At 51.8% G+C, this 22,293-nt stretch overlaps 1 protein-coding gene across 4 annotated transcripts in view; it reads right to left on the bottom strand.

The window, feature by feature from the left end:
• Positions 1 to 6,632: 6,632 nt before the first annotated feature.
• The window catches only part of SRL (sarcalumenin), a 34,395-nt gene continuing 18,734 nt past the window's right edge, over positions 6,633 to 22,293 (bottom strand). For 2 of the 4 annotated variants that reach the window (XM_053275907.1, XM_053275908.1), the window contains exons 4-8: positions 19,998 to 20,093; positions 18,315 to 18,350; positions 16,168 to 16,284; positions 12,893 to 13,126; positions 6,633 to 12,010 (exon numbers count right to left, since the gene is read on the bottom strand). In XM_053275907.1, the coding sequence (XP_053131882.1) occupies positions 11,199 to 12,010; positions 12,893 to 13,126; positions 16,168 to 16,284; positions 18,315 to 18,350; positions 19,998 to 20,093 (1,295 nt within the window). In that variant the 3' untranslated portion in view covers positions 6,633 to 11,198. The remainder of the gene's footprint in view (positions 12,011 to 12,892; positions 13,127 to 16,167; positions 16,285 to 18,314; positions 18,351 to 19,997; positions 20,094 to 22,293) is intronic. The other 2 variants (XM_053275909.1, XM_053275911.1) reach the window with 1 other exon arrangement.

The raw sequence follows: 22,293 nt of genomic DNA, 5'->3' as shown, positions 1-22,293 counted from the left end.
CCCCAAAGGGCTCACAATCGAAAAAGAAACATAAGGTAGACACAAGCAACAGCCACTGGAGGGATGCTGTACTGGGGATGGAGAGGGCCAGTTGCTCTCCTCCTGCTCTCCCCTTTCTCAGGGGCAGAGCCACTGTTGGGCGAATGGGTTCAAAGAATCCAGGCCGCCGCCCCAAGGGCCCACGCCTCGCGGCCCCAGACACCCCACACACACATCTGTCAGAGCCCTGTTTGGAAGGGAGATCAATCATCACGCCCCCGGGCCGTGTCTGACATCAGATGTGGGGGCGTGGCTAGCCAGCCCCATGCATCTGATGTCAGAGATGGGGGCGGATCCAGGGGGCCAGGCGGCAGCTGAACACACAGGCCACTGCCAGCCTCCCTTGGCCACTGCCCCTGCTAAATATAAGAGAATCACCACTTTAAAAGGTGTCTCTTTGCTCCGTTAGCAGAGTTTGAAAGCTGAAAACTTTTGTGTTTGAAGTGTGTGCCCAGGTGGGCTGAAAGCCTGTGACCACCCCATGGAGTCAAATGCGTTAGATGACCCTCCTTTTATTACAGAACAGCAAAAGCAGCAGAGCCTGTGTTGTCTGCTGCTGATCCCCTGCCATATTGTATAAAACACCTCATTGCTAGTAATATCTTCCCCTGGACCTGCTTCCCTCTCATTAGAGCTAATTAATTTGCTGCCGGAGAAGTGGTAAATTATTCAAGGGGGAAGACGCAGGCAGTTAGGCTTAGCACAGGTCAGGGAGCAATTAAACCTCAGTGCAGCCTGGCGAGGGGAGGGGAGGCTGTGCGTGACCTTGCTATCTGCAGCTGCTAAGGTCGCCTTTGCATGTTTTTGCCCTGCATTCTGCTATCTCTTCCGGCCTCCTGCTTCCCATCTTTGGCTCCCACACAGAGTTCTCTGCTGCTGTCACGAAGTGTTCTTCTGGTTTTCTCCTTCGTTTTTCAAATGCCAGCTGTCACTTTTCCACCCCAATCCTATGCAGAGTTTAAATCTATGGGCTCTGTGTGGGGATCATAGTTAGAAGCTGATCTCCTAAGCATGTTTGGTCAGTGGGACTTTTTCCAAGTTCGGGTCTGGGTGGTGGTAAAGAAACCTTTAGGTTCTGATTTCACAGCACAAATGTAAAGCAAAAATTGATGCTGTCAACAACTTTTAAAATCTTTTTTAAAATTATGAGCTCTGCTCAAAAAGGGGGGCGGGCGGTGAGCTTTTCCATAAGGCTCACCAATGATTGCACTCACAGTCTCTTAAGACTGATTTTCACAAATCCCGGATTGGGAATGGGATGTTGGATGGCATTTCTATTCCAAAATGTGGATGTACAGAAGAAAGAATAATTAAATTAGGAATTTCTAAAATGTCAATCAAGCCAAACAAATTATCTGCTCCCTGCAAACCCTTCCTTTTTTTTAAAAAAAAGTCATCTTTTTGAGACCTGATTGAAAAGAGAACTGGTCTTGTGGTTAGCAAGCATTAATTGTCCCCTTTGCTAAGCAGGGTCCACTTGGTTTGCATTCAAATGGGAGACTACATGTGTGAGCACTGTAAGCTATTCCCCTTGGGGGATGGGGCTGCTCTGAGAAGAGCACCTACATGCTTGCATGCAGAAGGTTTCATGTTGTCTCCCTGGCATCTCTAGATAGGGCTTAGAAAGACTCCTGCCTGCAACCTTGGAGAAGCCGCTGCCAGTCTGTATAAACAATCCTGAGCTAGATGGACCAGTGATCTGACTCAGTATAAGGCAGCTTCCTATGTTCTATGTCCACAGTCTGTAATGTCATCAACCACCTAAAACCTAAAGAAATTATTTGTTTTAAAGGAGGGTGGAAACCTAAGGCACATGCTCCAAGAAAAGTGCCAATTTTTCAGATATGTACAGTTTTGGGGGAATCTTTTCTTATACAATCCACAAGACACCAAGATACTGAAGGACTTACAAGAAACAAGACACTGAAGGGCTTACACGATAGGGCATTAGCAGCCCTTACCATGATTCCAGCAGCACAGTTTTATTCATTCATTCATTCAGTTTATATACCACGCTTCCTAAAGTGGCTCAGGGGGGCACCTTACATTAAAATCAAAAACACATAATAAAAGAATTAAAATGAACATTTTTAAAAATCAGATTAAAATTAAAACTAGGTATTATTAAAAGACAGCTAAAAAGATCTTTAAGGCTCTCCTGAAAGCCTCCAAGGAAGATAATCCTCTTATATCTACGGGGAGCATTTTCTACAACCCAGAGGCGACAACTGAGAAGCCTTGATCCCAGGTCACCATTAGAGTAACCGGTGGCACTCTAAGAAGGACCCCTCCTGAAGATCTTAATGAGCAGGGAGGATCTTGTAGAGAAGGGTGTTCTCTCAGGTAACCCGGACCTAAGCCATTCGGGACTTTGAAGGTAATAACCAGCACTTTGTACTTCTCCCAGAAACATACTGACAGCCATTGCATTTATTTAAGAACAGGCATAATGTGGTCTTTTCAGGATACCCCAATCTGGCTGCTGCATTTTGAACTAGCTGTAGTTTTCAAACTACGCACAAAGGCAGCCCTACGCCTTGCAGTAGTCCAACTTGGAGGTTACCAGCTGACGTACCACTGTTTTCAGGTAATTATCCTCAAGGAATGGGTGGAGTTGTTGAATCAATTGCAGCTGGTAAAAAGCCCTTCTAGCCACAGCCGCAACCTGAGGCACCAGGGTGAGACCCAGGTCCAAGAGCACTCCCAAGCTATGAACCTGTTCATTCTGGGGGAGTGTAACCGCATCCAGAATAGGAAGTTCTATCCCATCTTGCAGAATATGACCTCCAACAATGAGCACCTCCATCTTGTTTGGATTCAGCTTCAGTTTATTATCCCTCATCCAGCCCATTACTGTCATTTAATGGCATTAGCCCCTTAAAGGCATTTAAGGGGCTAATGCCATTCCTTGATATTGATGACAAATAGATTTGGGTGTCATCGGCATATTGATAACACCCAGCACCAAATCCTCACCTAGCAGTTTCATGTAGATGTTGAAAAGCATTGGTGGCAGAATGGAGCCCTGAGGGACTCCATATAGTAGCTCCCATTTTGAAGAGCAACTGTCACCAAGTGCCGCCATCTAAAATCTACTTGAGACATAAGAGCACAACCACTGTAAAACAGTGCCACCTATCCCCAAATCCCAATGGGGAATCCAGAAGGATACCATGACTGATGGTATTGAAAGCAACTGAGAGATCCAAAAGAACCAGAAAAGTCTCACTCCCCATGTCAATTCCTTAGCAAAAAGGTCATCTATCAGGCCAACCAGGGCTGTCTCAACCTCATGCTGCCCACCCTAAAGCCAGTTTGGAATTGGTCTAGATAATCAGCTTCCTCCAAGACTGCTTGGAGCTGGTCAGCCACCATCTTACTCAATCATCTTACCCAACCATGGGAGGTTATATAATTACCAATCACCAGGGGATCCAGAGTAGGCTTCTCCAGGATCGGTCTAACCACCATCTCCTACAAACAAGCAGGAGGGTTCAAACAAGGTAGAAGGGAGGGTTCCTGCCTGCTGCCCTCCCACAGCGAGGTCATTGAATTCTGCAGTGAGGAATTGAATCAAATTCTCGTGAAGATGGGAGGGCACCGGGAGGTGAGTCTGGACGGTTGCTCAGTTCCCTGCAGCACAATAAGCCCACCTCAGCTGTGGGATTCCCCTCCCTGACAGCAAGAGAGAGCCCCCCCCCCCAAAGCTGAGCATGATGTGAGCCCAGCAGCAGAGGCAAAGGGGAGAATCTCTGCAACCGCCTGTTGTGGTCTAGCCACTTCCTAACTGCAGGCTGAACACTCTCCCCAGATAACTTCCTCCTTTCTTCTCCACTGCAGAGGGGAAACCCCTTCATTAATCTCACTGACACTCAAACCACAATCGGCATCCAGTGAGAGACAGAAGATGGCTTCTAAGAGACTTGTGCCACATGCTGCATTATTTATTATGTTATCAGTGTGGGAAAGAATGCAGCATGTGGCGCGGATCTCTTAGAAGCCGTCTTATATCTCACACTGGAAACATAATTAATTATTATGGGCGGGGGGGGGAGGCAGCATCATTAGATGAAATAACGGTCCAGGCACTTAAGGGAGGGTTAATCCGTTCCTTGATCCAGGCCAGCTTTTGAATGGGGCTTTAGTTACTGGTATTCCAGTCCTGGAGTAGAGGCGGGGCTAACAAACAGCCAGCAGCAAGAGCCCGGAAAGGCAGTCTGCACTTGCCTCTCTGCACATCATATTTATTTCACTCAACTTTCAATATTCCTGATTCCACTCCACTGCCTTGTCCTTGCATACCACAGCTCTTTCCTCTGGATTCTATGCAGGGCAGGGCAGCAACACAACATCTCCAGGCCTGCAAGTCCGAGGACACACAGCGAATTTACAGTGTTGTCATTAAGGAAGGAGTCCCTTCAAAGTAAAGTCTTGGCACCTCCTGGCTTTCTCTGGATAATTTGACTATGTAATGATTAGAGGGCTGGACTAGGACCCGGGAGACCCGAGTTCAAATCCCCATTCAGCCATGAAACTAGCTGGGTGACTCTGGGCCAGTCACATCTCTCTCAACCTAACCTACTTCACAGGGTTGTTGTAAGGAGAAACTCAAGTATGTAGTACACTGCTCTGAGCTCCTTGGAGGAAGAGCGGGATATAAAATGTAAAAAATAATTTATTTATTTTTTTAAAAAATTGAAATACCTCCTGCAATGCAATTTGAACTACCACTGCAATGGTCCTAGTCCTCCATCTCCTCAGACAAGCTGCTCTTTCCCCAAATGGCATGCTAATGTTAGCCCCTCTTCCTTAGACATCAGCTGGTCCACCCTTTGATATGTCCTGCAAGTGTTTTGTTTGTTTAGGGGCAGTGGCTTAATTCCCCCACATTCCGAAGGGGGTGCAAACTCACCCAATGCCGATTGCAGAGCTGAGCTGGAGTGAAAAGAACACACAACAGAGAGCCAGAGAGGAAAGCCAGAGAGGTTGGGTAATGAGGCCCCTAGCTCAGCGGCAGAGCCCCGGCTTTGCATTTTTAGATTGTGAGCCCTTTGGGGACAGGGATCCATCTTATTTATTTATTTATTTATTTATTTATTTATCTGTTGTAAACAGCCCTGAGCCATTTTTGGAAGGGCGGCATAGAAATCGAATAAATATTATTCATTCATTCATTCATTCATTCATTTGATTTCTATGCCGCCTTTCCAAAAATGGCTCAGGGCGATTTACACAGAGGAATAATAAATAAATAAGATGGATCCCTGTCCCCAAAGGGCTCACAATCTAAAAAGAAACATAAGACAGACACCAGCAATAGTCACTGGAGGAACAGTGCTGGGGGTGGATGGGGCCAGTTACTCTCCCTCTGCTAAATAAAGAGAATCGTCATGTTAAAAGGTGCCTCTTTGCCAAGTTAGCAGAGGCTATTATTACATCATCATCATCATCACAACAATAATTAATAAAAATAAATAAATGATGATGATGTCTTGGGTCCAATCTCTGGCAGCATCTGCAGATAGGGCTGAGAACTCTGCCAAACTCTGGAAAGCCACTGCCAGTCAGAGTAGATAGTACTAAGCTAGATGGACCAAGGGTGTGACTCAGTAGAAGGCAGCTACTGATGCCCCTTGGAAGGGCTGGCTTTCCTCGGATAGGCTGTTATGACCTCCTGTTCCTGTAAGCTACACCAGCATAAAGCCTGCCAGGATGGGCCCGGGATTCCTGGGCACAGCCTTGCCATCTCCTGATGCTGACAGGGAAAGAGGCCCTTTTGTTCTCAGTGACTTTTGAGGCAGTGAATTGTTGCTGTTCAGGAATGTCTGATCACTGTGTTGTACTTTCTGGCTAAAACCTTTAGAAACAGGAATATGAATACAATGGACATTTATATACTGCTTTTCAACAAAAGTTCCCAAAGCAGTTTACATAGATATAAATAAATATCTTCATTTATATATATGGATTAGATAGATAGATAGATAGATAGATAGATAGATAGATAGATAGATAGATAGATAGATAGATTATTTGGGCTCCCTGTCCCCAACGGGCCCACAATCTAAAAAAGAAACAGAAGATAGACACCAGCAACAGCCACTGGAGGGATGCTGAGCTGGGGATGGATAGGGACAGTTGTTCTCCCCCTGCTACAAGAGAATCACCGCTTGAAAAGGTGCCTCTTTGCTAAGTGATAATAAATTGTACTGTCAAGTCGATTTTGACTCCTGGTGCCCACAGGGCCCTGTGGTTTTATTTGGTAGGAGGGGTTTACCATTGCCTCCTCCCACACAGTATGAGATGATGCCTTTCAGCATCTTTCTATATCGCTGCTGCCTGATATAGTAGCAGTGGGGATTCGAACCGTCAACCTTCTGCTTGTTAGTCAAGCATTTCCCCTCTGCACCACTTAAGCTGGCGCTTGCTCAGTTAGCAGGGGACAATAAGTAATAAAAGGTTGACTCAATTGCCATAGGTGGGGCTCAGTCATTTGTGTGCATTGGAGAGCACCCCTTGGCCTGCTTGCCAGACCCCCTTTTTCTGCCAGTTTGAAGATTCCCCCTCAACAACAGAGGCAAGGCACCATGGAATGGGATTGGAAAAGATCAGAATTTATTAGAATGGCTGATGCACATGGTCTCTCCAAATACAGATTATTACTGTGAACCGCTAGCTGGACATATATTACAACCATGTTATTCCTTTAAATGTATCTGTCCAAAATTGTTCAAAAGAAGCACACAAGAGTGGACGGAGGGTTTGGTAGCTTCACCAAATGAAGAGATATGCAGGCTCCCCCCTGACCCTGGTCAGTGGCCCACAAGGATGCATATCCCCCAGTCTGAGAAAAGCCAGGCTGGGAGTTCAAGGAACCAGCTGTCCTGGCAGCTTCTCAGACAGGGCCGTTCAGGTGGACTCCAGACTACAACAGCCACATGCTCAGGGGCAAAGGATTCCCCTCTGTAGACGATGCCAGACCCAACAGAGGTCATCATCGTTGCCTTCCTTGCTGGAGCCTCCACTGTTTCTGGAAGGCCAGTTGATTATCAGGCCATGTGAATGTGGAGCAAGCACTGCTCAGAAGAGAACCTGAACGCAGGTGATGGAGGGAAGGCAAAAGCAGAGCCTGGCAACCCTAGGAAGGCACCGTTCTCAGGAACCAGGAGGACAGGGGCAGAATTCTCCCCTTTGGCTCTAGGCCAGCAAGACTACCAAGCAGTCTCCCCGCCCCCCTGCTGGCATCTCCAACCAACCAACCATGTGCCCTGGGTCCCTGTCTTTCTAGGCTGCTGTGGGCTGCCCCAGAGTCTCTGCTCTCCTGAAACGTGGGTGGCACTTCTGTTGCATCTCAGCACCCAAGGATACGGCTGTAGACATGACCTCTGTGCCCATGGAGTGTGCACGATGGGGCCGCTGTGTTCCCCTTTTCAGAGCACATCGTGCAGGGAGCAATCCAGTCTCACTGGCTGCACATGGCCTGCAGGATATTGCTGCATCAAAGGAGAGGCAGCAAGAAAGACCTCTGGAAATTAGTGCCCAAGAGCAGCAGGAGGAGAGGAGGGGGAATACAGGTAGTCAGGAAAGAGGCCCGGCTGCTGGATCACTCTGCTTCTCCTACGGACAATGTTGAGGCTACTTGGGGCAAGGGCAGAGGTGCACCTCGGTAATTTTGGCGCCGGGACCTAAAGGCCTTTGGAGCTCCACCTCCCCGCCGCCAGCAAGTTAAGCATCATTGTTTAACACGTAGGTTCTTGAGGACACAAACCACACCACCCAGGACGGACTAAAGGGGATTTGGGGGGGAGCAGCAGGTGTGGAGGCTAAGAGCACCTCTGGGTGAGGGCTCTTCTTTGCTTGGATCCATCTTTGTGGAGACCAAGATGCAGGATCACTGACAGAAAGAGAGACTGCCTGGGAGCAGAGGCGCTCTTACCCCTAGAATTCTGGGCCGAAGTCCAGAGCCTCCACAGCCCCGGGGGGGCCCAAATCCTCTTTAGGCTGTCCCAGATGGTGTGGACGCCTGATGGAGCATAATGATGCTTAATTTGCAAGAGTGGGGAGGCCTCCAAAGGCCTCTAGGTCCAGGCTCCAAAATTACCAAGGTGCACCTCTGCCTGGGATGGCGTAATGCAGGGTGGGAAGCAGCCGGAGAAAGGGGGAGAAAGGGAGGAAGCTCCTATGCAAGAGAAGAATGGAGGCGAGGAGGAAACAAAAAAGCAGGGCGGAGAGATAGGAGGCGGCTGCAGCTGCAACTTTGGAACAGGCTGGGAGCTTTGCTGCTGTGCACTGACTCATCTCTGCATTATTCTGGTCTGGATGATGCTTCCACGATGCCTCTCCTTGGCTGGCTTAGCTGTTCCCATTCCTGTGTGAGCCATACCCCAAATCTCTCCCTCTGCCCCAACAACAGTGCCTTGCCCAGCAGAAGGCTTGGCCCCATATGCTTCCCACTCCTGGCGGCCAGTCTACGGTGCGCGCGCGCGCACACACACACACACACACACACACACACACACACACACACACAGTTGCCATGCCCCCCGAAATTCCGGGTTTCGCCTGGATTTTAAGCATCTCGCCCAGATTGCTTCGCCCACCCAGATCCACCAGGATTTCAGCTTTCATTTAAAAAAAGAAGAAGAAGCTAAGCTCTAGCCTTGGTAGAAGCGGAATTACGGAGCAAAACGTGTAGTCACTAACTATACTGCTCAAAAATTATTTCCAAGCCAATTTATATCATATACAAATTAGGCACCCGGATTTGGAAAGAACGACGCTCCCCTCCATCGCCTGGATTAATATTCAAGACTGATGCTTCAAGGCTCAGTTTCACTAGCTGCTCTTTTCTCTGCGTTGGCGCTCACCGGCCTTTCATGCACCACCTGAACTTCTCTGCAAAAAAAACCCCTTCTTGTCCCTCTCAGTCTCTCCCTCGAGAGAGAGAAAAAACACACACACTAAACCAGCACGTCACCTTCACTTCCCTCTCTCTTGGGATGCTCACATAGTCTATCTTGCTGGGACGTTCCTGCTTCTGGGCCCACAAGCCCACCCTTCAAAAACAGGCTAGAAAAGGGTTCTCCATTGTAAGGCCCATGCGGGGGAGGGGCACTGGTGGCCCCCCTGAACCCTAAGTGTGACTCCCTGGCTAATGGTTTACTGGGCCTGTGTGAAGCTTTGGCCACAGTGGGATGCTCTGCGCAGTCCTCCTGGTACCCGCTGGGAGGCGAGCATTCTCACGACGAAGAGCTGTGCTTTGGGGAGTGGGGGCTCCTTCAAGGGAAACGCAGCCCTCTGGAGCCCCTCGCGCCATCTTGGAAGGCGTGCCCGGAGTGCTTGGAGGGTAGCCCTTCCCAGCACTTTCCCCAGAGAGATCTTGAGTAGCGGCTGTCCCAGTACTGAGAACCGCGCAGGACTGTGCAGAGGTCGGCACAGTGGGAAATGGCTCTCACACTGAAGGTGTTTTGCCAAAGTGGCCCCTGCTTGGGAAATGGTGGAGACCACTGGGCCCCTTCCCAGGCAGAAGGTGTCCCAATCCAGTCTAAGGTCTGGACACCCCCCCGTCTCTCTCTCTCTCTCTCTCTCTCTCTCTCTCTCTCTCTCTCTCTCTCACACACACACACACACACACACACACACACACACACACACACACAGACACACACACCACTGCCAAAGGGCCCCCCCCACCTTTTGCATCTGCAGTCCGCACTATCCTAGGCAAGTGGGCTGCCCCTCTCTTGCCACACACACAGAAGCTGGCCTCCATTCCGGCCATTCTAAAGCTGGCCACAAAGCCCAGGTGGTGGGTGCAGGGTGTCAGCTACACAACAGCAAACATAGGTTAAATGTGGCCTCTGGGAGTCAGGCAGAGACAGCCCAGGTCCCAGCCTGCAGCAAGAAGCCTGGAAGAGCAGGGCCAACGGGGTGTGTGGAGGCAGAGACGGCCGACTCTACTCACAACTCCAGGCCAAGTCCTGATGGAGGAGGTGCTGCTCCCCATGAGGAGAGCTGGCCTTGTGGTAGCAAGCATGACTTGTCCCCTTAGCTAAGCAGGGTCCATTCTGGATTGCATTTGAATGGGAGACTCCATGTGTGAGCACTGGAAGATATTCCCCTTAAGGGATGGAGCCACTCTGGGAAGAGCATCTGAGGTGCCAAGTTCCCTCCCTGGCAGCATCGCCAAGATAGGGCTCAGAGAGACTCCTGCCTGCAACCTTGGAGAAGCCGCTGCCAGTCTGTGAAGACAATACTGAGCTAGATAGACCAATGGTCTGACTCAGCATGTGGCAGCTTCCTATGTTCCTATGCCAGACTTGAACTGGCAGGTTCCTCTCTCCACAGCCGCACACAAGCCGCCCTCCACCCCATACAGGAACCCCCCAAGGCCAGGGTTCAAGTGGCATCCCCTGGAGCTGCTTGGGCCCCTACCTGTGCCAGGGGACTTCTCTTTCCGAGTTAGGCTGCCAAGGGGGGGGGAAGCATTGTGTGGACAGATTGACTGGCCTGGGCTGAGACGGAAGGCAGGCTGGGCTGGCCTCTTCCTTTCTGGGGCAGGGACAGTGGGTGCCCAGGGCAATGCGGAGGGGCAGCTGAGGCAAGGGCTTGCCTCTGAGAAGTGGGTGCCGGTGGTGGCCTCCAAATCCCAGGAAGAAAGCATGGGTGCCTGTGAAGGATGCTATGGTCCTCAACCCCATGGACCGCGGCCAGGACACTGCAGGAACAGCCCGCCACTGGAGGGGCGATGCCTGTGCCACTCACTATGTGGGCTGGCCAGCCTCTTCCCGCCTCTCTCCACACTCTCGCCTGCTTCCCGTCCTGCTCCCCCTCCATCCTGTGTGCTCAACCTGCACAAGGCCCCCAGCAGGCTCCTCTCCGGACACAGCCCTCCCTTTGACTTACAGCTTTAGACATGGCCTCTTCGTTCAAACAACAATGATTAGATAATAAAAGTCAGGAATTCACAGTGTTTTATTCGCTTCCCTCGGCCCAACCAACCTCCCTGCCGTTGCTGCCAGTGACGCCAAGTCCCCTTGTGTGTAAGCTCTTGCCAGCGTGGCACTCGAAGGGTTAACAAACCTGGGCTTCTTGGACAGATAAGACCTAAGCTCATTCACCAACAGGAACACGGGAGCGCGGCGAAGCTGGACAGCCGGTTAATGTTTCTTGTAACGGTTCTTTGGGGTCTCGCCGCAGCCGGTCGTATCGCAGGAGAGGACGCTGGGCTTCTTCCCCAGGCCGATGCTCCCCAGGAGATCCGGCAGCTCGTGGGTGATGGCCCGCTCGATCTTCTCCAGGAAACACCCCCCCATGTAGGAGCACTGCTGAGCAAGCAGCTTGAAGGTGCTGATGGGGTTGATCCCAAAGAAGTCCTTGTAAGCCTCGCGGTTGGGCAGGTCGAACTTGCTGACGTTGGTCTTGGCCAGGATGGTCTTGAAGATGTAGAACTTGTCCGGGTCCTCCACAATGTCCTTGAACACCAGCTCCCCGTCGCTGAAGAAGGTCATCTTATCCTTGTAGGTTTGCAGGTAACGGTCCACCAGCAGCGCGTGGATGCGGACCCGGATGGCGTGCTGCCGGATGAAGGCGATCTTGTTCTCCAGCCGGTTCTCGATCACCTGGTTCAGGTCTTCCAGGAGGGAGATCTCTTCTTTCAGGAAGAGCTCCCGGTGGGTGTCAGGCTGGTAATCCAGGGGCCAGAAGGAGCTGACGTAGACCCGAGGGGGCTCCGTGACATTGATGAGCGGAGCCAGGCTCCAGAATAAGGCCCCGTACACTCGCATGAGCTCCTGGGTAGCCAGGCTGTCCGCTTTGTTCAGAATGATCCGGATCTGAGACTCACGGCCCTTCAGCTGCCGGAAGAGCATCTCCAGCTCCAGGCCCACATCCAGCTTTGTGGGGTCAAACACGACAAAGATCAGGTCCGCTCTGTCGATGAACCACTGGCAGACGTCATTGAACGGGTAGCCTGCAAGAGAGGAGATGGGGGAACAGTGTCTGGTTGGAGTCTGGACATGGGGCACGCAAAGGGCAGATCCGGTGCATGATCTGAGTTCCTTCAGCCCCAGATCCACATCACTGGAAACTCCTGCTCCTCCACCCACAAGGCCATGCTCAGAAAAGCCACTATCCTATTAGCAATCGTCCCTTGGCTGCACAGGTAGACAACAACGGGCCAACTGCAAATGATAAGCATGCCATTAAATGACTGGGCTGGCAGATCTTGATGTCCCACAGATGTATATATTTCAACCAGTGTCAGAATTTACATGGACAATCTCATGTGACTGTTGCCCATTCACATGTTTTGTTTTGTTTATGATAGGATGGTTGTAGCAGCAAACACAATGGATGGAGCAAAACATATGCAAGATACATGACAGTGAAATCCTAATGTCTATCACTGCCAGGGTTGTGCAGCGTTAGGAACCTGGGGCCAGCCCTGGAGTGTATCAAGTGGGAAGAGGCTTCCTGCTTATTTCCCATGATGCTTCACTCTTTACCTTCCCCTCGAGACCCTTCAAAAAGGAACATAGGAAGCTGCCATATACTAGGTCCATCTCGCTCAGTATTGTCTACCCAGACTGGCAGCGTCTTCTCCAAGGTTGCAGGCAGGAATCTCTCTCAGCCCTATCTTGGAGAAGCCAGGGAGGGAACTTGAAACCTTCTGCTCTTCCCAGAGCAGCTCCGTCCCCTGAGAGGAATATCTTAAAGTGATCACACATCAACTCTCTCATTCATATGCAACCAGGGTGGACCCTGCTTAGCTAAGGGGACAAATCATGCTTGCTGCCACAAGACCAGCTCTCCTCTCCTGCTTCCTCAGAAAAGACCAAGACAGAAGGGTTACCTCGTTCTTGCTGTTTCCGGTTCTCAATGATCCCAGGGGTATCCACGAAGGTGACCCTCTCCAAGAGTTTGTGTGGGACCTCAAACCCAATCAGCTTCTCCAGGAAGTTCTGACCAAACTTCTCCAAGGGCGAGAAGGAGCGGGTGCTATCTGCAGCCATCACTATCCCTTCAATGGTCTTCAGTTTGGGGCCGTGCATGATGACTGTGAACTCAGAGGTGGTGGGTTCGGCCCCTGTTCAAGAAGGAGGCAAACAAGGGTTAGGTAGGCAGAGATCCCACACGGTACTGGATGCTGGGAATGGTGGCCAGGGAGGAAACCTAGCCTCTCCTGCCATGGAAAATGGAAACCTCCATCTCCTGCCATGGAAAATCCACAGGAAAATCCAGTGGTCCTTTGCAGCAGCTTTTTTGCAAATTCAGAAGTGTGGGTGCTTTCCGTGACAGCCCCCATAGCCACACCCACCCCAACAGACACACCCATCCCTTCCATTTAGACAGATGCAATCATTCTGGGGGTTCTGTTGCAAGAAGTCAAGTAGAGTTTATTAATCCTAAATTGCTTGAACCTCATGCAGTTTTTCACCCAGAAGAGCAGTCCAGACTGTCAAGCACAAAGGCTGGGAGATGCTCCTTGTAGCACAAGACAAAAATAAGGGCAATAAAATGAATCTCATATTCTGCTAACCCCTGCTAACTTGGCAAGGCACCTTTTTAACATGGTGATTCTCTTTATTTAGCAGGGGGAGAGTAACTGACCCTATCCACCTCCAGTGACCGTTGCTGGTATCTATCTTAAGTTTATTTTTAGATTGTGAGCCCTTTGGATAAACATCTTATTTGTTTGTTTGTTTATCTGTGTAAACTGCCCTGAGCCATTTTTGGAAGGGCAGCATAGAAATCAAATCAAATAATAATAAATAATAATAATATTCAGTTATGTAACAAACTGTTGGAATAGCAAGAGCAGCATATGATTTCCATTTAGAAAGCAAAGGGCTAACCATTACAGAGAGGGGAATAAAATTAATAGTCAAGCAATAGACAGAGGGAGAAAGGATCAAAGAGGTGGGATCAGCTGTAAAGAAAAGCAGGACAAGCAGCAAGAAAGGCATAGGAATATAGGAATCTGCCATATTCTGAGGCTATCTAGCTCAGTATTGTCTTCACAGACTGGCAGCGGCTTCTCCAAGGTTGCAGGCAGGAGTCTCTCTCAGGCCCATCTTGGAGATGCTGCCAGGGAGGGAACTGGAACCTTCTGCTCTTCCTAGAGCAGTCCTGTCCCATAAGGAGAATACCTTACAGTGCTCATACATGTAGGCTCTCATTCATATGCAACCAGGGTGGACCCTGCTTAAAGGGGACATGGCATGCTTGCTACTACAAAATTGCTTCCCTCTCGGTCAGCTGCTTTGCATCCCTGCTGACACTGTGGAGGGGGGAAAGCACCCGGATGGCATCCCTGCCCATCCCTGCGGCCATGGTCTGACTCAAGAGAAGGCAGCTTCATATTTTCCTAGCTGCAGACCAGAAGCTGCTCTGCCCTGGTGTCTGGCTTTGCTGCCGTGGCTTCCAGGGCTGTACTGCACTTGGGGGCATTTTGCTCTGGGGACTGAGATGCCCAGCACATCTTGGAGCCTGGCATCTCTGTGCTCTATTGTCTCCGCTCATAAATGCTATTTCAAGGCAGACTTTAACTCAGAATCTCTCTGCTGGATTGAGATTGGGGATCAAAGGGAGAGGAAGCGGGGAGGGGAGAGGGAAAGGTCACCCCCACTCAGATTAATTGGCTGCATGCAGAGAAGCCAGAACATGCCAGGTCCTTTGGCTGGCTGATTGTGGTCCCTCTGTCATCCGAGCAGGAGGAAAGTCAGCCTAGGAAGCGTCTCCCAGCCTGACCTCCAAAGGCAGACTGTATGGTATTGTCGCTGTGCAAATGAGGCAGAGCATACAGCCTCCAGGAATGAGGACCAGCAGCTGGGAAACCCTTTCTGGGCCAGGATGGGATACTGTGGGTGGTGGCAGCCCCCAAAGCTAGCCCAGGAGGCTGTGCTCTCCAGCCCAGGGGCCGCCACTGCTGAAACCACAGCAAGGGGGCAAGCTACAAAAGCTGGAAACTGCAGCCTGCAGTGTGGCAGGGGAAAGATCCCTGTACTGGGCGCTTTCCAGCCTAGACCCTACAAGGGGGTCAGGACATATCTCGGAAGTGTGCTTCCACACTTCCTGCGTCGTGACACCGCAGTCCCTACGTGGACAGCAGGGTGCTATCCACATTTCCAATGCCTTATTTCGAATTTAATTGCTGCAATATAGAGCTAGGACGTCGTATATCCGGCGTTAAAAGGTTGCTGTTTTTTCAGGTTGTTAGTTGCTGCGAGACTGCTCCCCCTGCTGTTTACATTTCAAATGCAACTTGCCGGAATGGAGGCATTTTGCTGCTGATGAGCAGCTAGTCCGGAAAGTGCCCTGTCCAGGCAAAGGCCAGGCTCCCAGCATCTGTCCCCAGGCTACAACACCTGGGGCTTTTTAGTTGATAAGAAAGACAACTGAGGAGACATGATAGAGGCCTATAAAATCATGCATGGTGTGGAGAAAGATAAATGTTTCTCCCTCTCGCGTAACACTAGAACCAGGGGTCATCTCATGAAACCGATTGCCAAGAAATTTAGGACTGACAAAAGGAAGGACTTTTTCACACAATGCATAGTCAGCTTGTGGAATTCTTTGCTACAAGATGTGGTGACAGCCAACAGCCTGGATGGCTTTAATTGGGGTTTAGATGAATTCACGGTTTATCAGTGGCTACTACTAGTCTGAGGGCTATAGGCTACCTCCAGCCTCAGAGGCAAGATGCCTCTAAATACCCGTTGCAGGGGAGCAACAGCAAGAGAGAGGGCAGGCCCTCTGCTCTTGGCTGTGGGCTTCCCGGAGGCATCAGGCGGGCCACTGTGCGAAACAGGATGCTGGACTAGATGGGCATTCTTGGGCCTGATCCATCAGGGCTGTTCTTGTGTTCTTATGACCCAGTAAAGCCATCATGCCCGTCAGTCACAGTGGCCAGTGTGACACACACCCATTCCCTTCCGCTCTCAAAGAGGGCCTTGAAGCCAGGACACCCTCAGCCCCAGGTCATGAGGCTCAGGTCAGGAGGTTCTTGGCCCTAGCTGCAGAATCCATGGCAGCACAGCCCCCTCGGCTGTGGGAGCTGGGGCCAAGCCCTGGGGGCCAGGGCTAGCAGCAAGGCCTGCTTCCCAGTAAGGCAGGGAAGCCCACTACCTGTGTAGAGCTGGTAGGGGGTGTTGTCCAACCCCAAGAGGTAGTTGATCATGGTGGATTTGCCAACACTCCACGGTCCCAGGAATAGTACCATCGGCTTGGAAGTGATCTCTCCATCTGCAAGAGGAATAGAACAGCAGCAGGGTCAGGGGCTTCATCTTCCCCAAGAGCGGGACACCCCTCAACCGGACCCACTTCCATCCTGCAAGAAAGTCCCCCAGCAGCCATTCGTAGGGGCAACACAAGCCAGGGAAGGAGGCACCGTGGTCCCCATGTCATGGGGGTAGCCAAGATTGCTCCCTGTAACAGGCACACTCAGAAGTTGCAAGCTCCCCTAACCCTCAGCCGTATGCCAGGAATGCTGGGAGTCGTAGCATCCTGGGAAGGTTTGTCACAGGGAACATTGGCAGCGAAATGCACACACAAGCCCTTCCTGCAGCAGCAAACCATCGCAGTAGCCAGCCAGCCAGCCAGCCAGCCAGCCAGCCAGGGACTGCAAGGGACCTCTGGTAGCTGAACCCGCCCTCTCTAGCATCACAGGTCCCAGCCTCAGAAGGTCTTAGGGCTCCATCAAGCACAATGAGTTGCCTACACGGCTCTGCGTGAATGCCGTGGCCTGGGAGAAGGGGCATGTTTTCACTGGGCTGTGCGGCTGCCCTGCAGGGACCCCTCAGCACCCACCAGCTGGGGCTTCCTGGACCGTGAAGCAGGCAGGATCCTCAGGCAGGATCGGGTATGCCTGGAAGTGGAGAGGAGGGGGAAGACAGGAGGTAGGCAGTCCTGTGTGCACTTCTGCTCGCCAATGTACCCCCTGGCTGTTAGCTGGTGGGGCTGCATGTCAGCATAGCAGAGGCTGCTCTCTTAGCCAGTAAGCAAACAGGCCTCCTCAAAGCAGGGCATGCAGGCAGCCCCCTCCTGGAAGGTTCCCAGACATGTCGTGTTGCAGAGAAGAGCTTTGGGGAGGGGGGCGGTGCAACCTCTTCCCTCCTTTTGCTTGGGGCTTCGTGTAGGGCATCGGAGAGCAACTTGAGGATGCCTTTCTCCTGGGTGGAACTGTGGCCAGGGGGTGCCTGGAAAGAGGAGCCCTTCTCCTCAGCTCAGGCCAGTTCTCAGGGAGGAGAGCGGGTCATGTGGTAGCAGGCAGGCATTGTCCCCGTTGCTAAGCAGGGCCCACCCTGGTTTGCATTTGAATGGGAAACCACATGGGTGAGTACTGCAAGATCTGCCCCTTAGGGGATGGAGCTGCTCTGGGAAGAACGTCTGGTGGCGCAGTGGTAAAACTGCCGCCCTGTAACCAGAAGGTTACAAGTTCGATCCTGACCAGGGGCTCAAGGTTGACTCAGCCTTCCATCCTTCCGAGGTCGGTAAAATGAGTACCCAGAATGTTGGGGGCAATATGCTAAATCATTGTAAACCGCTTAGAGAGCTCCGGCTATAAAGCGGTATATAAATGTAAGTGCTATTGCTATTGCTATTGCTATACTTGCATGCGGAAGGTTCCACGTTCCTTTCCTGGCAGCATCTCCAAGACAGGGCTGAGAAAAACTCCTGCCTGCAGCCTTGGAGAAGCCGCTGCCAGTCTGGGTAGACAATACTGAGCTAGACGGACCAACGGTCTGACTCAGTATATGGCAGCTGCCTATGTTCCTAAGTACTGGCGCGTGCATGTCTTTACTCAAAAGCATCTCCATGTTGGCACTTCTATGCACAGGCACAAATGTAGGTAGGCCTGTGGTCAGATCCAGCAGGGTTCCTGTGAGGAAACAGGCCTTGGCTCAGCCCAAAGGCTCTTTACACCAGGCAAATCCTTGAATCCTAAGTTCCTCCTCTGATGAGCAATCGCCTTTCAAAGGAGACCCCACTCTCGGCTGCTTCTGCTGCCCCCGACTCACAGGGTTGCCCGGCCTCTGCACAAGCAGCACGGCAGCATGCTCATCCGAAGCAGTAGCCCAGCTCAACTAGCCGCCTGCCACTGCAGGGGAAAGCCACCCTGGGCAACCCAGCAGGCTTAAGGCTTGCGTCTTCGCTACGGGGCAGGAGGCGAGGTGGGCAGGTGGAGGAGGGTTTCTTCCCACTCCTTTGGAGGGTGGCTACCCGGGAGGATGCCCCTGCGTTTGCATGCACGTGGCAGGTAGCCACATACCCACCTGTGGCTGAGGAGCCCAAGGTGCGTCCTGGGTAAGCTATTAGGCAGTAGAGGGGTGGGGGAGGGAGAGAAAAAGCAACATGAGTAGGAAAGGGGCTGGGGGGGCAGGAAGCTTGGCCAGGCTCCAGTCAAGGAGAGAGAGATTGGAAGCAGGGGCGGGGTAAGCTTTTTGCTGCCCATAGGCAAAAAGGCTTTTGCCACCCTTGTAGCTTAAACAAAAAAGGGTTGCTTTAAAAAAAAAAGGTTGAGGGGGGGGGACTTTCTCCTCACCCACTCCACCCTTCCTGCAGCCACAGAGAGGGGTGGCAAAATTTCAAGAGGGGCAAGATTTGCTGCTCCTCAGATTTTGCCGCCGTAGGCAAATGCCTTCTCTGCCTCTCCGTTAATCCGCCACTGATCGGAAGGGAGCCGGCCCTTCAGCCAGCCTTCTCCAAGGCAGAGAGACCAGAGAGGGGTCCTTCCGCTTGGCTCCTCCTGGCCCCAGCGGAGGAAGCCGGTTAATCCCGGAGTGCAGGAGCTCATGCACCAACCGCTGTCTCTTCCACAGGGATTAACATGCAAATCCCATTCTCCCAACTGCGTGGAGAAACCTCCAGGTTGGGAGCATCACACGTTGCCATGTAGCACCTCTGCAGCCTGATGCACTTTGGAAGGGCCCCCTTGGTCTTCCTCAAGAGTCCCTTGATCACAGGGGGTTAACTATAATAGGGCAAGGGGAGACAGTTGTCTGGGGGCTCACTGCCTTGGGGGGCCCCCAGAGGCAGGTCACATGACTGACTCCCCCAGCCGCGCCCCCGCCCGGGCTTCCTTCAGTTGTATTCATCCTCCGAAACTGATGTGAGTGTTAAGACCTGGAGCTACCAGAACAGCAGGTCTTTCTCTAGGACCATTCAATGACTTGCATCATCCACAATTTACAAAACCTTTTAAAAAAATCATTTAGGATGATGTTCTATTGGGGCACATAGGTGTTTATATAAATTTTACTATGCTTTTTGTTACCACTATTCAGCCTAATTTAAGATTTCTTTACTTCGTGAGCTGAGCTTCAGTGAGGGGGGGCCCATTTTAAAATCTTGTCTCTGGGCCCATTCCAACCTTGCTACGCCCCTGCTTGATCATTAGAGGGGCAGATGGGGCATGTGAGTGGCGGTGGTAGCAGGTGGGGAGAAGATCAAGGGGGTGGGTGAGGCAAAAAAAGAGAGGGACACCACTTCTATCTCAAGGGGCCGCCCACCCTCTGAAACGTTGTTTACTGGCCTTCCCTCTTCCCATCTCTCTCCCCCCCCACCCCACCCCCAGGCAATCTGGAGGCCTCCTGGGACTTGAGGTCCAGCAACAACTGGAAAGCCACACCAAGGCCTCTGCGCTGGGTCTGCCTCTCTGCTGCTTGATGTGCTGTGCCTGCCAGATGATTAAAGAGTCAAATCACGGCTCAGAGGAGGACTCAGGCACGTTGCAGAGAAACGAGAGCCTGGTTCCAGCAGCATCACAAGCTTCTAAATTATAACCCCCCTGCATACACATGCATGCACACACACACAGCATCTGTACAGGCCTCTGGCTGTGTGGAATGGGACCTTTAGGCTGGATTTGCTCCATCCACCCCACCACCCTGTTGAGCATCATGCCTGGCACTGCAAGATCATCACTCGGCTGCCACCCGTCCCTGCATCTGTCTTACCGGTGATTTCGTGCTGACGCAGTTCATTGTACTTGTAGGACTGCTCCAAAGGCTTGATGGATGTGTGGTAGATCTTCCTCAACCGCTGCAGTATACCTGCCATGAAGGAGGAAACCAACAGGAAGAAATAAAAATGCCAGGCCCGCCTCTCTCTGTCAGCCTCTCTCTCTTGCACTTGCCGCCACCCTGATGAAGGGGCCTGTGTGAGTCAGAAGCGCTCTCTCTCTCTCTCTCTCTCTCTCTCTCTCTCTCTCACACACACACACACACACACACACACACACACACACACACACCCCAATTTGTATTTTCCCTTGCAGGTGGATTTTTGTCAAATACACTTAAAGAAGATGCCTTTCTGAGACATGGGAACCTATTTGACATTCTTTTGACACAATAGGATCTTGAGATAGAAGACACAATATGATCTAGACTAGAGAATGTTCCCACCATTTCCAGCTAGAACATCAGGAACCGCTTTGACGTTCTGAACCTCATTGATAGGGAACCAGAGGAAGCTAGATGGACCAATGGTTTGACCCGGTAGAAGGCAGCTTCCTAGGTTCCATGATGGGAGGGGGACTGCCACATTACCCCGCCCCACCCCACCTCACCCAGTAAATAAATACAGTGTTTGGGTGGCTGCAGTTGTGGGAGCTGGGGTCTTTCTCTCTTCCACAACTTTAGATTCCTACAGTTCTGGCAACCTGGCTCAGTTAGAAACACTGCCCTACTTCAGGCACAGAATGAAAAAATGACCCATCCACCCAGAGTTCGGTCACCCCACAAGGCAGGGCTGGGACTCCGGAATGCAGCCGCCACACCTGTGCTGGCTTCCCTTGTGGAGGGGGCCACCCAGTGGTGAACGGTGGCAAGAGCAGGTCTCTCAAGGAAACTGGATGGGGGTTCATCTTGGACCAGCACTGCCACACCAGCAGGGGTAACCAGCAGGGGTGCATGTGTCCACCCCTGCGGGCTCTTGCTTCCTGGGGCAGGGGCAGGGGCAGGGGCAGGGGCAGGGGCAGGGGCAGGGGCAGGTGTGTGTGTGTATGTGTGCTGGAAGAGCCCCGTGTTGTCAGTTGTCAACCCTGACTTCTGAATTCAGGCTCCACACAGGTGTTAGTAACCTCGCTGGCTTATCGGAGAGGGTTCTATGCAGTTTCCTCCTGCTGAGCAAAGAGGCACCTTTTAGAAGTAGCAATTCTCTTTATTGAGCAGGGGGGAGAGCAACTGGCCCTCTCCATCCCCAGCACAGCATCCCTCCAGTGGCTGTTGCTGAGGTCTCTCTTCTGTTTCTTTTTTAGAGCCCTTTTGCGGACAGAGAGCCATTTCCTTTAATTATTTATATTTATGCAAACCGCTTTGGGAACTTTTGTTGAAAAGCGGTCTATAAATATCCGTCGCATTCATATCCGTTACCTGGCTGGGCTCTGCACCCAGGCCGGCAGCAGCAGGGTCTCCCTGGATAAGAGGGAGTGGCGAGGCTGGCTTCTGCTTAGGGGGCGGCAGCAGCAGCAGCAGTACACAGTGAATGCGCAGTGAAGTTCCTAGTCCTTTGGGGAGCAGCTGAGCTCCAAGGAGGGCAGTGGGCTGAGTGTCTGGTGGGGCCAGGCCAAATGGTTGCCCGGGTGCCAGGGCTGGCTAGGGTGGTGCAGGGCAGGGAGGGTAGTTCCTCTGAGCTGGTGTTGGGCAGATCTCTCTCAGTGATGGCGTCAGGCACAAGAGATGCTGTCTTCCTGCTGGGAGCCAAACTAGGGTGCTCAGCTGCGTGGCCCCGTCCAAATGAGCTGAACTGGGACTCAGAAATCAGCTAGAGACAGGGCTACTCTTACCCTGGCCTCCACACGCTCTGGCCCCCCCCCCCCCCAATCCTCTTTAGTCTGTCCTGGGTGGTGTGGCCGCTACGCCACCTGCCCATGCCGGCCAAGCATGACTGTGACCTGGGCCAGGTAGCCGAGCGTGACCTCTGTTTTAGAGTCAGAGGGGGGAGTGAGGAAAGAAAGATGTGGGGTGGGGATCTGTGAAGTTGCGTGTTGGAATGTTTCTGCTCATGCATATTTGCATAAATAGACCCGTTCTATATTCTTACATCCTTGTGAGTTCAGTTGCTGTTTGTGCCCTCAAGGACCCACGTATTAAAAATTGTGTGTGTGTGTGTGTGTGTGTGTGTGTGTGTGTGTGTGTGTGTGTGTAGGGGGATGATGCTTAACCTGAAGGCGGCAGGGAGGGGGCTCCAAAGGCCTTTTGGTCCAGGCTCCATAATTACTTAAGTGCACTTCTGGCTAGAGTTGAGAAG

The sequence above is a fragment of the Hemicordylus capensis genome, chromosome 13 (genome assembly GCF_027244095.1).
Source record: "Hemicordylus capensis ecotype Gifberg chromosome 13, rHemCap1.1.pri, whole genome shotgun sequence".
Taxonomy (NCBI): Eukaryota; Metazoa; Chordata; class Lepidosauria; order Squamata; family Cordylidae; genus Hemicordylus; species Hemicordylus capensis.
The sequence above is the reverse complement of the archived record's forward strand: the minus strand, read 5'-3'. Positions and strand labels throughout refer to the sequence as shown.